The sequence below is a fragment of the Heterodontus francisci genome, chromosome 33 (genome assembly GCF_036365525.1).
Source record: "Heterodontus francisci isolate sHetFra1 chromosome 33, sHetFra1.hap1, whole genome shotgun sequence".
Classification (NCBI taxonomy): Eukaryota; Metazoa; Chordata; class Chondrichthyes; order Heterodontiformes; family Heterodontidae; genus Heterodontus; species Heterodontus francisci.
The window spans coordinates 59,955,793-59,970,545 of record NC_090403.1 but is presented as its reverse complement, the minus strand read 5'-3'; the positions used below and the strand labels follow the sequence as shown (position 1 = coordinate 59,970,545).

Below are 14,753 nucleotides of genomic sequence, written 5' to 3'. Positions count from 1 at the left end.
GGGGAGAGCCAACTGTGTAACAGCCCCGACAAACAAATTTTTGTGCAGCACCTGTGGAAGAGCCTGTCACTAGAATTGGCCTTTATAGCCACTCCAGGCGTTGCTCCACACACCACTGACCACCTCCAGGCGCTTACCCATTGTCTCTCGAGATAAGGAGGCCAAAGAAGGTTTGTAAGAACAGGCTCCATCAAAACAGCCTGGCATTTTGGGTTTTGAACTTCTTCACAAAGGTTAGGGGGTTATGGTCAGTGTAAACCACAATCTCCCTATATCCATTTTGCACATAGATGTTGAAGTGCTGGAGAGCCAACAACATCCCTAGCATCTCCTTTTCTACGGTGTAGTGCCTTTTCTGGTGCCAATTTAACTTTTTGGAGAAGTACCCTACGGTCTCTCGATGCCTGTATCATCATCTTGGCACAGGACAGCACCTACCCATAGGTCACTGGCATCAACTGCCACTTTAAAGGGTTTATCGAAGTTGGGAGCTGCCAGGACCAGTTCGTTTGTCAATATGGCCTTCAGCTTCTCGAAAGTAGTTTGACACTTTTATGACTGCACCACCTTTGCCTTTTTCTGCAGTAAGTCAGTTAATGGGGCAGTTATAGTGCTGAAATTTGGAACGAACTTGCAGTAAAACCCTCACATCCCCAGGAAACGCATGATTTCCCGTTTTGAAGTAGGGACGGGAGAATCCACCAGTGCTTGTACTTTGCTGCTCTGGAAGCACTTGCCCCTGACCTACCACATGCCCGAGGTAGGTCACTTGGGCCTTAGTGAACTCCCTTTTGGTGAGGTTTACTGTCAGGTGGGCTGCCTATAATTGTTGGAAGAGGACATCTAATTGGGCTAGGTAGTCCCCCCAGGTTTTGCTGTATACCAGCTGTTAGGTAGGCCAGCCACCACCTTGTTCATCAGCTTTTGGAAAGTGGCTGGGGCACTCTTTAGCCCACAAGGCATTACTCAGCACTGGAATAGGCCATCTGGGGTGACAAATGCTGATATCCCCTTGGCTTGGTGTGTTAAGGGAACCTGTCAATATCCCTTTAGTAAATCTATTTTTGTTATGTAGGTGGCATTCCCCACCCTACCAATACAGTCCTCCAGGCAGGGAATGGGGTAGAAATCAGCTCTGGTCACTGCATTGACCTTCCTGTAATCAATGCAGAGCCGGGTAGAGCCATCGGGCTTGGGCACTAGCACCACTCGAGAACTCCAGCTGCTCTGGCTGGGCTCAATTGGGTTGTGGTCTAGCATGTACTGGATTTCCTCCAAAACATGGGCCAGTTTCTGGGGGCCCATGCGGTAAGGGTTCTGTTTAATGGCGGCAGGGGAGGCGGGTCTCTCTCACCTCCACATCATGTAGGGTGAAAGTCATACACCCTGGTGTGTCCTTGCAGACTTCTTTATAGGTGGCAAGCAGCCTGGCCGGGGTTCCTCTTTGTTCCACCTCTAAATAGGAGAGCGTGATGCCTAAGTTATTTAACATTTCGGTGTGGGTATCCGGGCAGGAGGAGGTTTAATGTGGGGGTCCCCCAAGCCCTCCTCTAGCTCGTTCTCATGTCCTGATCGCTCCCTTACAGACTGTCTGACAGACCTGTGCCTGTCTGTCCCCTTCCTGGCTGTGATATTGCTCTTGCATGTTAATGTGGCACAGCCTTTGTTTTTTTCCTTCGGTTTGGGGTGTCAATTAAATAATTTACCTGGCTGATTCTTTTTGCCACTCGGTATGGGCCACTGAACCGGGCTTTCAGGGGTTCATCCTGAACCAATACATGGTCTCCAGGCCAAAATGTTCTGGCTTTGGCATGTTTGTCTGCTTGCCTTTTCATAGTGCCTGGGAGGCCTTGATGTGCTCCTGAGCCACTGCGCATGCTCTCGCGAGCTGCTCCCGGAACATGGAAATTTAGTCCAATATGGGAGACTCATCCCTGTGCCCCAAAAACGTCTCTTTGACTAGCTTAAGGGGACCTCTCACCTCGTGTCCATAAACTAGTTCAAAGGGACTAAAGCCGGTGGACTCATTGGGCGAGTCCCTGGTGGCAAACAGCAGGAGGCCGCGCCCTTTGTCCCAGTCGTGGAGGTACTTGCAGCAGTATGTCCTGATCATTGTATTTAAGGTCTGGTGGTACCGTTCTAAAGCCCTTTGGAACTGAGGGTGGTAGGCTGAGGACTTCAGCTGGGTTGTGCCCAGATTGCCCATGACTGTTTGAAAGATTCCAGACATGAAATTAGAGCCCTGATCTGTCTGGATTTTGACCAGCAGGCCATATCGAGTGAAGAATTGGGTTTGCAGAGATAGTTCGTAGGGGAATGACTTCTGCGAATAGGGTAGCGGCATCCGTGATGGTGAGGAGGTACTGGTAGCCCCCTCTGGTTTTCGGGAGGGGTCCCACATAGTCCACCAGCACTCGACTGAAGAGTTTCCCAAAAGCCAGGATGGAATTCGGGGGGCAGGTTTTATTGCAGGTTGGGGCTTCCCCACAACCTGGCATGTGTGGCAGGTTTTACAGAAGTCCACCACATCCTTGTGGAGTTTTGGCCAGTCAAAGTACTGCCTAACCCTAACCCTAACCCTGTACGCTGACATGTCCTGCTATGGGAAGCTCGTGGGCCAGTCTTAGGACATCTTTACGGTACCTCGGGGGCACCACTATTTGATGAACCACTCCTCATCTGCTGGTCTGTGAGGGGTCTCTATTTACTCATCAGAACCTCATTTTTCATATAGTAGCACTCAGGGACTCCTTTTGCTTCACTTTCGGTTTGGGCAGTCCGTGCTAATTTCTTTAATACAGGATTGGCTTGTTGAGCCTCGACTAGGGGAGAACTGTCTAGTCCATTCTTTGGGTCATCTAATTCCCCAAAGAATGTTTCAGACAACCAAACAGCAGGATCAGCTGTTTGCAGCATCAGTTCAATCTCCCCTGAGGGAGCTGATTTGGCCATGGACCGAGTTACCACACAGTCAGGGAAAATGCAGGGGACCTTCTCCTGTAATTGTTCAGTTTCCCTGACCTCTTTCGGTCTCTCTATCACTACTAGGGAAGCTATCACCTTCGCCCCTGCCAGATCATTACCTAGGAGCAGGTCAACCCTGTCCCTAGGCAAACTAGGGACAATTGCTACGGTCACCAGTCCCGAAACTAGATCGCACTCCAAGTGCACCTGGTGTAAAGGTACAGGCATCTACCGCCCTCTGATATCGTTCACTAACACCCTGGCATTCGCTGCACCATCTGGGGGGAAAAGACAGGCCTTTTCCCAGTAAAAGGGATTGGGTGGCCCCTGTATCCCTGAGTATAATTATGGGCTTGCTTGTCCCACTTGAGGGATATGGGGTGACACTTCCTTGGGATACAAAATCCTGATAGCCTTCAGGGATCCTAGTACCGTTTCCCACACTCTCAGCAGTAGGTCCACTGGACCTTATTGCTGTAGTGAAAGCCACAGCCTGATTAGCTGTGCTTTCCAGCAGGGTTCCTTCTCCTACACTGAGAGGATGTGCCCTGAGCAACCCTGCAGGCTTTCCCCATAGTTTCCAGCAGTCAACTCTGAGATGACGTGCCTTATTACAGTGGAAGCACACAGGTCTCCGGGTCTCTCTCCTACTTACAGCACCATCCTTTTTGGCTGGAGGAGGGTCCGCTATGTGTTCTGCTTTTCTTTCTTTCCCAGGACTGCCTGGGGTCCTATCACCTTCCCACCCTCTGTCCTTTTCAGATTTGTGGGGGTGACTAGGAAAAGTTTTCCCCTGGGGAACCGACTTGTATATTAGAGCAAACTCATCAGCCAGAACTGTGGCTTGCCTCACTTTATGTACTTTTTGTTTTTCCACATGAATCTTTGTGGAGAGGGGGAGAGAGTTTTTAAATTCCTTGAGGAGAATTACCCCTCTGAGGTTTTCATAGCTGGGCTGCACTTTAAGGGCCCTCAACCACTAGTCAAAAGCCAGCTGCATTACTTCTCTCAAACTCCAAGTAAGTTTGATTGGCTTGTTTCTGGAGGGTTCGGAACTTCTGGCGGTAGGCTTCCGGTACAAGCTCGTATGCCCCGAGGATAGCATTTTTAGTCAGTTCATAATTGGATGAACTCTCATTTGGCAACAGGGAATAAACTTCATGGGCTTTTCCTGTTAACTTGCTTTGCAGCAAGAGAGGCTGACTCTTATCCGGCCATTTTAACTGCCTTGCAAGTTTCTCTTAAGATACAAAAAATGCTTCCACGTCTCCCTTATTGAATTTTGGAATCAATTGGGAAAATTTTAAAAACTCAGCACACAGCCCCGAATTACTATTCTCCATATTGCCCATGCTTTCACTGGGGTTACTCTGTCGCCCCCTAGCTAACTCAAGCTGCCTTAGCTCTCTCCTCCTGTTCCTTTTGGAAATTTCTGTCTCTGTCTCCTGTCTCTTTTTCTTTCTCTTTTCTCTGTCTTTTCCTGTCTCCTAATTCAAGTTTCCTATGTTCCAATTGTATCTTTGCCAATATTACCCTGTCTGACTCAAATTCTAACCCTGTCCCTGATTCTTCAGATTCGAGGGAAAAATGGTTGGCCACTAGTCTTAGGAGTTCAAACTTTCTAGCCTTGGCACGGAAAGTGATCCCACACTGTTCAGCCATATTTCTCAACTCTTCCATAGACAGTGCTTTTAACTTATCCCAAGTTACTTCACCCTGGCTTGTGGAGTTACTGGCTTCGGTCACGGATATGCTAGTGTTCTAGCACACACAACCACAAGAAAACCTGTATTGAAATCTTTTCCCTTTCTGATTGGGGTCAATTTGATTTGCCACTTCCAATTTTTCATTTGTCTGTGGGTCCAACCCAGACTCTAGCCCCCCAAATTTCTGTTATGACCAGGTGAGGAAGGGGCCTCAGATTCCCCTCTGGCCTCTTTCTTGGTTTGGCCGTAACAGGGTTTAACTTAAAAAAAAAGTATTTTAGCTTCACCTCAGTGAGTCCTTACTCACTGCTCTCTGATTGTAATTGTAAATGAACCAATCAGACAGGACTTCTTAGGTTTAAGCAAGAAAAGTGTACGTTTATTAACCTTATCACTCTAACTCCATTAAAATACTAAAAATATGTGATGCAACCACTCCAGCATGCATACGAGATAAACACACACAAATAGATACAGAGGAGGAAAAAGAATTAAAGGGGGAGGGTTTGGAGTAGTAGATGGAATTCAGTTACTGTCTTTAGTTTTGCTGTAAAATCTTTGGTTGGAATTGCGGTCTTGTAGTTCTTGCTGGGACCCAATGCACACTTTCAATTTTGCTTTTCTGGTACCAGAATGTTTGAAGAGGTCCTCTGTCTTGAGGCTTAAGTTGCTTCCGTGGGTCCCTGGGACTTTGCTTGAGAGAGAGACAGAGAGATAGCTTCCTTCTCTTTTGTCTTCAAATTTCAGTCTGCCCCAAACGTTTCTGAGAGGCTCAATTCAATCAATTCCCAGTCTGGCCAGCAGGTCATTCATGTGACCAGCTATTATTCAGAGCAGGACTGGCTTTTTTTTAAATATTTTATTTTTTAACCATGTGCCTGCTTTTCATGTAGTCTGAGCTGCTCATTATTCCACTATTAACAGTCTCTCTGGATTAATGCTTTGTCTTTCACCACAAGCATTAACACACGCTTTGCCGTTGTCCCAGGACAGCTTTGCTCCTTAATCTCGCCTGCCCTATCAAATACCTCCCCCTTTGTTCTCTCCCTCATCCCCCCTCCCCTTCACTTGCTTAAAACCTAATTCTTTTCTAACCTTTGCCAGTTCTGATGAAAGGTCACAAACCTGAAACATTAACTTTGCTTCTCTCTCCACAGATGCTGCCAGACCTGCTGAGTATTTCCTACACTTTTTGTTTTTGTTTCATGTGACCAGCTCTTTGTTTGAAACAGCATCGTCTGTGAGGATTGTTGATTACAAAGGTTTTCCACTTGGGGCAGGGGGGGCGGGCGGTGGAGGTTTGTCTCTTACAAAGTCAGTGACTCTCAATGTCTTTTGATCACCACGAATGACAAAACCCATCTCATTAATGTGTTTTCATTCGGCCAGTGTGGTTTCATCACACACTACAACAACAACCATAACTTGTATTTAGAGACGTCTTTCACATCACAAAATACCCAAGGTACTTCACAGGAGAACTATCAAACAAAATTTGACACATAGGGATGATGAGCAAAAGCTAGGTCAAAGAGGTTTTAAGGAGCGGCTTAAAGGAGAGAAAGGGGTATAGAGGTTTAGGGAGGGAATTCCAGAGCTTAGGGCCTAAGCAGCTGAAGGCATGACTGCCAGTATTAGAGCGATTAAGATTGCTGCTTGAGAGGCCAGAATTGGAGGAGCACAAATATCTTAGGTGGATCAGCTATGGCGTTTGGGGGGGTGGGGGTGATTGGGGGTGGTAAGAAAGGATAGAACAGAGTACTTGCTAAATGGTGAAAAACTACAAACAGTGGACGGCCAAAGAGACTTGGGGTATAGGTACACAGATCATTAAAATGTCATCAAAAGGGCTAATGGAATGCTGGCCTCCATATCTAGAGGAATAGAATACCAGGAGGTAGCAGTCATGCTTCAACTATACAGAGCCCTGGTTGGACCACACTTGGGGTGTTGTGAGCAGTTCTGACCACCACACCTTTGGACGAATATATTGGCCTTGAGGAATTTTGAAGCAGCATCTTTCCAAAGTCTTAAGGGAGACGATTGTGTCGTCTGAAGATGGCTAGAAAAGGTCAATGTCTTCGACAGTTTTTGGTTTCACTACAGTCTGCCATGATTTAGAGTTTGATCTGCCCCAGTATTATTGTGCACTTCCTACGCCAGGAATTTCAGCCTCACTGTCCTCATGGTCATTTAATTTTAATCACCTGGAATTTCCACAAGGATTTTTCAGCAGGAGATTGAGAGAATCCCACAGAAATTCTGCACCACTAACTCAGAATTGTCCTTGTTTTAGATGTTGCTCTTAATTAATAATTTTTTTTCAAAACCATCCCCTTGTTGACTTAGAAGCTACGGCTGGTTCAAATAGGCAGGAATGGAGGGATTTTTGAAAGAATGTGATGTAATTGGCTGAATGAATTTTAATCCCTACTCAAATCCATGGCCCATTAATAGTTGAATTAAAAATTGTTGGAATGAGCTCCTGATAGGATTACATGCCTACCTAGTGATTGCTAATTGTGTACAGTGACTCAAAATATACACCTATATGGGGATAACTAGAACACGAAGCATCAAGGCAGGGGTGACATGAGGGAAAGAAGGATGGTACAAGCTCCTTCCTATGTTTGGTGGGAAGGAGTAGTTTAAGCATCTGTGCATATTCAGGGCATGAGGGATGCTAAATGCTCTTGTGTACACAGGATCAGGAAGGAAAATGGTACTAACCCGTTCATGTAATGTCGATCTTTTAATAAATGTCCTCATAGTATCATTGGAGTAAATATCTGAAAAATAGATCCATCCTTAGGAATGTTTTCTTTATGGTTATATTTAGGTTCCGTTACTATCAGAATGTTTGTGCATACAGCTACTCATTTGTCTGGTGGGACTGGGAGCGTTGGGAGAGAGAGATTGACTGGATGGCATTGAGTGGCATTAATCTGCCATTGGCATTTACTGGTCAAGAAGCCATATGGCAAAGGGTAAGGAGTTCCTGCAAGTTTTAGGTATATAGAATAATGGAAAAATAAGTGCAATTTCTGGCTGTAACCTGATCGAGGACTTCAGATTATTTGCTGCAAAGAAAGATAATCTCACAAAGGCGTGTGAACCTTTCTTATCTTTAGCTTGCTATTCAAATTTAATTTTTATATAATCTGTCATTTAAGTTAAACTGTTAGAAGTTTCAGTGCTTTTTTTTGCTGCTCTCAGATGGTCTCAGTACAACCCTAAATCTTTTGAAGGTGAAACATCGAATGAAAAAAGAATCTTCGACCCATCAAATCTGCTTCATCCATGGACCATGTATAACTGGCCCTGTCATCAACTCCACTGAACCTTTTTCATCTCCATTAATTGTCCCTGATACCCAAAGGTTTTTGAACTGAAATCTAAAGTATTTATCCATCTCCACTTCAACCCTGTTCAGTGACTTTTCATCTCCACAGCCCAGATACAATAGAGTGCCGTGAAGTTTGATTATCTCTGTGTGAGCTATTTTTTATAACTTCCAAATTCTGTTGCTAATGCAACTCTTCATAATAAAGGAGTTAATGGCATAACATCAGCTGTTTTACTAGAAGTTTATTGTAGACACTGGGTACAATATTTGTAGTGGTTATGATATTGGACTAACATCTATCTGTCCAATCTCCAACTTGTTTATGCCCTCCTGAAATTGCATATACTCCTCTGAAGTTCCTATATTTGTGGCATCTGCATATTTTGATTGGTGCACTCTATGCCCAAGTTCAAATTAGTCATATATACGGAAAACAAAAGTTGACCCAGACTTCCAAGGTACGCCATTTCCAAGTCTTCAGTCTGAGCAACCCCAACACTTTATTTACTGCCATCAACCAACTTCCTACCCTTGCTGCAACATTTCCTCTTCCACCAAATCTTTATCAAATACTTTGTGAAAATCCATATACACATGTTGAGGCTTGAACATGTGCTATTACCTTTTATGAGACATATGAGCTCCAGTGTTCATAGAGCAGCCAATTCTTCAGTGGATCAGAATTAGTCACTGTGTAACAGCTCAGAGTTGGTGTTTGTTGAAAGCAAGGATAAATGATTTTCATTTCATTTTAGGTATACATTTCACTTGGCTTCAAGCAAACTGAAATTGACAACTTTGTCGTTGGCCCTGCATTTCTTGCATGGGGTCGTATGGGGAATATGCATAGCTGGGCAGGACCATTGTCAAACTCCTGGAACAAAAATCAATTGAATCTGCAGGTAACTATTGCTGTTCTTGGAATCTTTGTATTTTTATCTTTAAGCTGCCAATTACTTCCAAAAATATTATTGGCTTATGGATTTGGATTAAAGTACTGTGGTAAATGCTTCCAAGCAATCATATTTCCTGTTTAGTATATGTAAAATACATGAACTCCTAACAAACTGCCATTGCAGATTGTCTTAATTGAATAACCAGCAGTAACACACAGAGCAGGTAAAACATGAAATGCAAATAAACAAAACCATGTAAGGTTATTTTTTTGAAAAGCAAGGACATAATTAACCTGGGAATGATCCACAGACTGCAGTCAGGCCAGGGAGTTTAGGTGACTTCTTAAACCAATGACCTTTTTCTTTTGATTTTGATTGTGCTCCCCTGTAACTTGATCCTATGTAAACACTGTTATTAATGGCATAAAATTTACTTTTGTTAAAGTTGTATCATTCCCATACTATATTTTCACTCTTGTACCCACAGGAAGGTGCTTCAGTGCACACAGGTATTCCAGTGCCTTGTGGTATTTTACATTAACCCTAATGTGTTGCTAATATTTTTAATATTTTATATTAAATGTTTAGACAGTTTTGCTAATTTTAAGTTGCTTGCATGACCTTAAAGATTCTCTCATTGAATGTACTCTGTCGAGTGTGCCTGAAATCAGCAAAAACAAACTTCTCCATGTGTACACGTGTAAAAACAATAGGGTAATTATATTAGGTGATTTCAACTTTCCCAACATTAATTGGGATAGTCATCATGTTAGATGAAGTGGAGTTCTTAAAATGTATACAGGAGAACTTTTTAGCTCAATATGTAGAGGATCCAACAAGGGAGGGTGCAGTGCTGGACCTAATTCTGGGGAGTGAAGCCGGACAGGTGGTTGATGTGTTGGTGGGGGGGCATTTTGGTGATAGTGACCATAACATGGTACAATTTAAGCTTGTTATGGAGAAAGAAATAGACAAGTTGCAAAAAAAGGTTTTGGATTGGGGGAGAGCGAATTTTAGTAAAATAAGGCAGGATCTGGCCAAGGTAGACTGGAAAGAGTTACTTGTTGGGAAATCTACAGAAGAGCAGTGGGGGGCATTCAAAAAGGAAATGGGGAGGGTGCAGGCCCAACATGTTCCCTCTAGGGTAATAGGTAGGAGCAACAAGCCCAGAGAACCATGGATGACCAGAAACATTCAGGGTACGATGAGAAGGAAAAGAGAGGCTTTTAGCAAATACAAGGAGAGCAAATCAATGGAAGCATTAGTGGAGTACAGTAAGTGTAGGATGGAGCTTAAGAAAGCAATTAGGAGAGCAAAGAGGGGATATGAGAAAGCTCTGGCTGGTAAAAGTAGGGAAAATCCCAAGATATTCTACATGTATCTTTTGGGCCTCCTTATCTCGAGAGACAATGGATACGCGCCTGGAGGTGGTCAGTGGTTTGTGAAGCAGCGCCTGGAGTGGCTATAAAGGCCAATTCTGGAGTGACAGGCTCTTCCACAGGTGCTGCAGAGAAATTTGTTTGTTGGGGCTGTTGCACAGTTGGCTCTCCCCTTGCGCCTCTGTCTTTTTTCCTGCCAACTACTAAGTCTCTTCGACTCGCCACAATTTAGCCCTGTCTTTATGGCTGCCCGCCAGCTCTGGCGAATGCTGGCAACTGACTCCCACGACTTGTGATCAATGTCACACGATTTCATGTCGCGTTTGCAGACGTCTTTATAACGGAGACATGGACGGCCGGTGGGTCTGATACCAGTGGCGAGCTCGCTGTACAATGTGTCTTTGGGGATCCTGCCATCTTCCATGCGGCTCACATGGCCAAGCCATCTCAAGCGCCGCTGACTCAGTAGTGTGTATAAGCTGGGGGTGTTGGCCGCTTCAAGGACTTCTGTGTTGGAGATATAGTCCTGCCACCTGATGCCAAGTATTCTCCGAAGGCAGCGAAGATGGAATGAATTGAGACGTCGCTCTTGGCTGGCATACGTTGTCCAGGCCTCGCTGCCGTAGAGGAAAACATGTATATCAATGGGAAAAGGATAACCAGGGAAAGAGTAGGACCCATTAGGGACCAAGGGGGAAATTTGTGGGTGGAGCCAGAGGACATTGGTAGGGTGTTGAATGAATACTTCACATCTGTCTTCACCCAAGAGAATGAGGATGTAGATATGGAATTTAGAGAGACAGACTGTGAGGTTCTTGAGCAAATTGTCACAGGGAGTGACAAGGTATTGGAGGTTTTGGAAGTGGACAAATCTCCAGGTCTGGACAATTTGTGTCCCAGGATGCTGTGGGAGGCGAGGGTGGAGATCGCAGGGGCTCTGACCCTAATTTTTAATTCCTCGCTGGCCACAGGGGAGGTGCCAGAGGACTGGAGAACAGCTAATGTGGTCCCACTAATTAGGAAAGGTTGTAGAGATAAGCCAGGGAACTACAGACCAGTAAGTCTCACGTCAGTGGTAGGGAAACTATTGGAGAAAATTCTGAAGGAGAGAATCTATCTCCACTTGGAGAGGCAAAATTTGATTAGGAATAGTCAGCATGGCTTTGTCAGAGGGAGGTCATGCCTAACAAATTTGGTTGAATTTTTTGAGCATGTGACCTGGTGTGTAGATGAGGGTAGTGCAGTTGATGTAGTTTACATGGATTTCAGCAAAGCCTTTGACAAGGTCCCATATGGGAGACTTATCAAGAAAGCAAATGCACATGGGATACAAGGTAACTTGATAAGGTGGATTCAAAATTGGCTTAGCTGTAAGGTTCCCCATGGTAGGCTCATTCAGAAAGTAAGGAGGCATGGGATACAAGGAAATTTGGCTGTCTGGATACAGAATTGGCTGGCCCATAGAAGACAGAGGGTGGTAGTAGATGGAAAATATTCAGCCTGGAGCTCGGTGACCAGTGGTGTTCCGCAGGGATCTGTTCTGGGACCTCTGCTCTTTGTGATTTTTATAAATGACTTGGATGAGGAAGTGGAGGGCTGGGTTAGTAAGTTTGCCGATGACACAAAGGTTGCTGGAGTTGTGGATAGTGTGGAGGGCTGTTGTAGGTTGCAACGGGACATTGATAGGATGCAGAGCTGGGCTGAGAAGTGGCAGATGGAGTTCAACCTGGAAAAGTGTGAAGTGATTCATTTTGGAAGGTCGAATTTGAATGCAGAATACAGGCTTAAAGACAGGATTCTTGGCAGTATGGAGGAACAGAGGGATCTTGGGGTCCACGTCCATAGATCCCTCAAAGTTGCCACCCAAGTTGATAGGGTTGTTAAGAAGGCGTATGGGGTGTTGGCTTTCATTAACAGGGGGATTGAGTTTAAGAGCCGCGAGGTTATGCTGCAGCTCTATAAAGCCCTGGTTTGACCACACTTGAAATATTGTGTTCAGTTCTGGTCGCCTCATTATAGGAAGGATGTGGAAGCTTTAGAGAGGGTGCAGAGGAGATTTACCAGGATGCTGCCTGGACTGGAGGGCATGTCTTACGAAGAAAGGTTGAGGGAGCGAGGGCTTTTCTCATTGGAGTGCAGAAGGATGAGAGGTGACTTGATAGAGGTGTACACGATGATGAGAGGCATAGATAGAGTGGATAGCCAGAGACTTTTTCCCAGGGCGGAAAGGGCTATCACCAGGGGGCATAACTTTAAGGTGATTGGAGGACGGTTTAGGGGAGATGTCAGAGGTAGGTTTTTTACACAGAGAGTGGTGGGTGCGTGGAATGCACTGCCAGCGGTGGTAGTAGAAGCAGATACATTAGGGACATTTAAGCGACTCTTGGATAGGTACATGGATGATAGTAGAATGAAGGGTATGTAGGTAGTTTGATCTTAGAGTAGGTTAAAGGGTCGGTACAACATCGTGGGCCGAAGGGCCTGTACCGTGCTGTACTGTTCTATGTTCTATGTAGGAGACAGAGAGTGATGACAGATGGCTGTTTTAGTGACTGGAAGCCAGTGTCCAGTGGCGTACCACAGGGATCTGTGCTGGGTCCCCTATTGTTTGTCATTTATATAAACGACATAGATAACTATGTGGGGGGTAGGGTCAGTAAGTTCGTGGATGACACAAAGATTGGCCGAGTGGTTAACAGTGAGGTGGAGTGTCTTAGGTTACAGGAAGATATAGACGGGATGGTCAAATGGGCAGAAAAGTGGCAGATGGAATTTAACGCTGAAAAGTGTGAGGTGATTCACTTTGGAAGGAGCAATGTGACACGGAAAGATTCAATGAATGGCCTGACACTGGGACGTCCCGAGGAACAAAGGGACCTTGGCGTGTTTGTCCATAGATCTCTGAAGGCAGAAGGGCAGGTTAATAGGGTGGTGAAAAAGGCATATGGGACACTTGCCTTTATCAATTGAGGCATAGATTACAAAAGCAGGAAGGTCATGTTGGAGTTGTATAGAACTTTGGTAAGGCCACAGCTGGAGTACTGTGTGCAATTCTGGTTGCCACATTATAGGAAGGATGTGATTGCACTGGAGGGGGTGCAGAGGCGATTCACCAGGATGTTGCCTGGGATGGAACATTTAAGCTATGAAGAGAGGTTGGATCGGCTTGGGTTGTTTTCACTGGAGCAGAGAAGACTGAGGGGTGACCTGATCGAGGTATACAAGATTATGAGGGGCATGGACAGGGTGGATAGGGAGCAGCTGTTGCCCTTAGTTGAAGGGTCAGTTACGAGGGGTCACAAGTTTAAGGTGAGGGGCGGGAGGTTTAAGGGGGATTTGAGGAAGAACATTTTTACCCAGAGGGTGGTGACGGTCTGGAATGCCCTGCCTGGGAGGGTGGTAGAGGCAGGTTGCCTTACATCCTTTAAAAAGTACCTGGATGAGCACTTGTCATAACATTCAAGGCTATGGGCCAAGTGCTGGCAAATGGGATTAGGTAGACAGGTCAGGTGTTTTAATGCACTGGTGCAGACCCAATGGGCCAAAGGGCCTCTTCTGCACTGTATTATGCTGTGATTCTGTGATTTTTTTTCCAATGAGAAATCAAAGCAAAAACATTGTAAAACAGAATACACGTCAAACAGTGGAATCATACAAGATAAATCACCTATGCAGTGACTGCCATAATTCCCAAGTGCCTCCTTTAATTGGTGGGTTTACTTTTCATATTGAGCTCCTGGGTGTCACATATCCTCAATGTAAATCATACTGGTTACAAAATGGCTAGGTTGTTAATTTTCCAATGGAATCATTGTTAAATTTGAATAAATAATTGCTATTGGAGCAGAATTCTATTGTCTTGCTAATTGAGTGTTTGCTTATTCCAACACACAGCATCAGATCCTTCAGCGGATGAGATCTTTGGGTATGTTGCCAATCCTTCCTGCCTTTGCTGGATTTGTACCTGGTGCCATCACAAGGTACACGCCGCATTTCCTATTTAAAAATAATTATGCTTATAACGTTGAAATGGTTTCCAATAATTTTAAAGAAACATCTATACTAATACAGCACAGACTTGATGGGCCAAATGGTCTCCTATGCCATAAGTGATACTATGATCTGGAGTATGCTGAGAAAATCATTGCAAAAGTTAATTGCTTATGCAATGATAATGTTTTGAGCTCTTGTTCTATTTCAGAAAGCCAGTTGAAGGATAGAACTGGAGACAATCTTTACACACTTTTGTACTTATTTAAACAGAGTTAAACATTACAAGCGTACACCACGTAATCCAACAACCACAGTTTTAGTCTGTGTCTATTTACAGGGAGCTCAAGTGAACGCCTAGTTAATGCCCACTACCTCCATACAAGTAAACACAATTAATACACAATTTACAGATTCCTTTCTCTCTCTTTAAATAAAAATTAGAGTTGTTACGGCCAAGTGAGGAGGGGAT

At 44.7% G+C, this 14,753-nt stretch overlaps 1 protein-coding gene across 1 annotated transcript in view; it reads left to right on the top strand.

Annotated features, from left to right (window-relative positions):
* The window catches only part of naglu (N-acetylglucosaminidase, alpha), a 78,137-nt gene that overhangs the window by 32,107 nt on the left and 31,277 nt on the right, over positions 1–14,753 (top strand). The window contains exons 2-4 of the mRNA XM_068013046.1: positions 7,510–7,657; positions 8,772–8,918; positions 14,186–14,271. Coding sequence (XP_067869147.1) covers positions 7,510–7,657; positions 8,772–8,918; positions 14,186–14,271 — 381 coding nt within the window. The remainder of the gene's footprint in view (positions 1–7,509; positions 7,658–8,771; positions 8,919–14,185; positions 14,272–14,753) is intronic.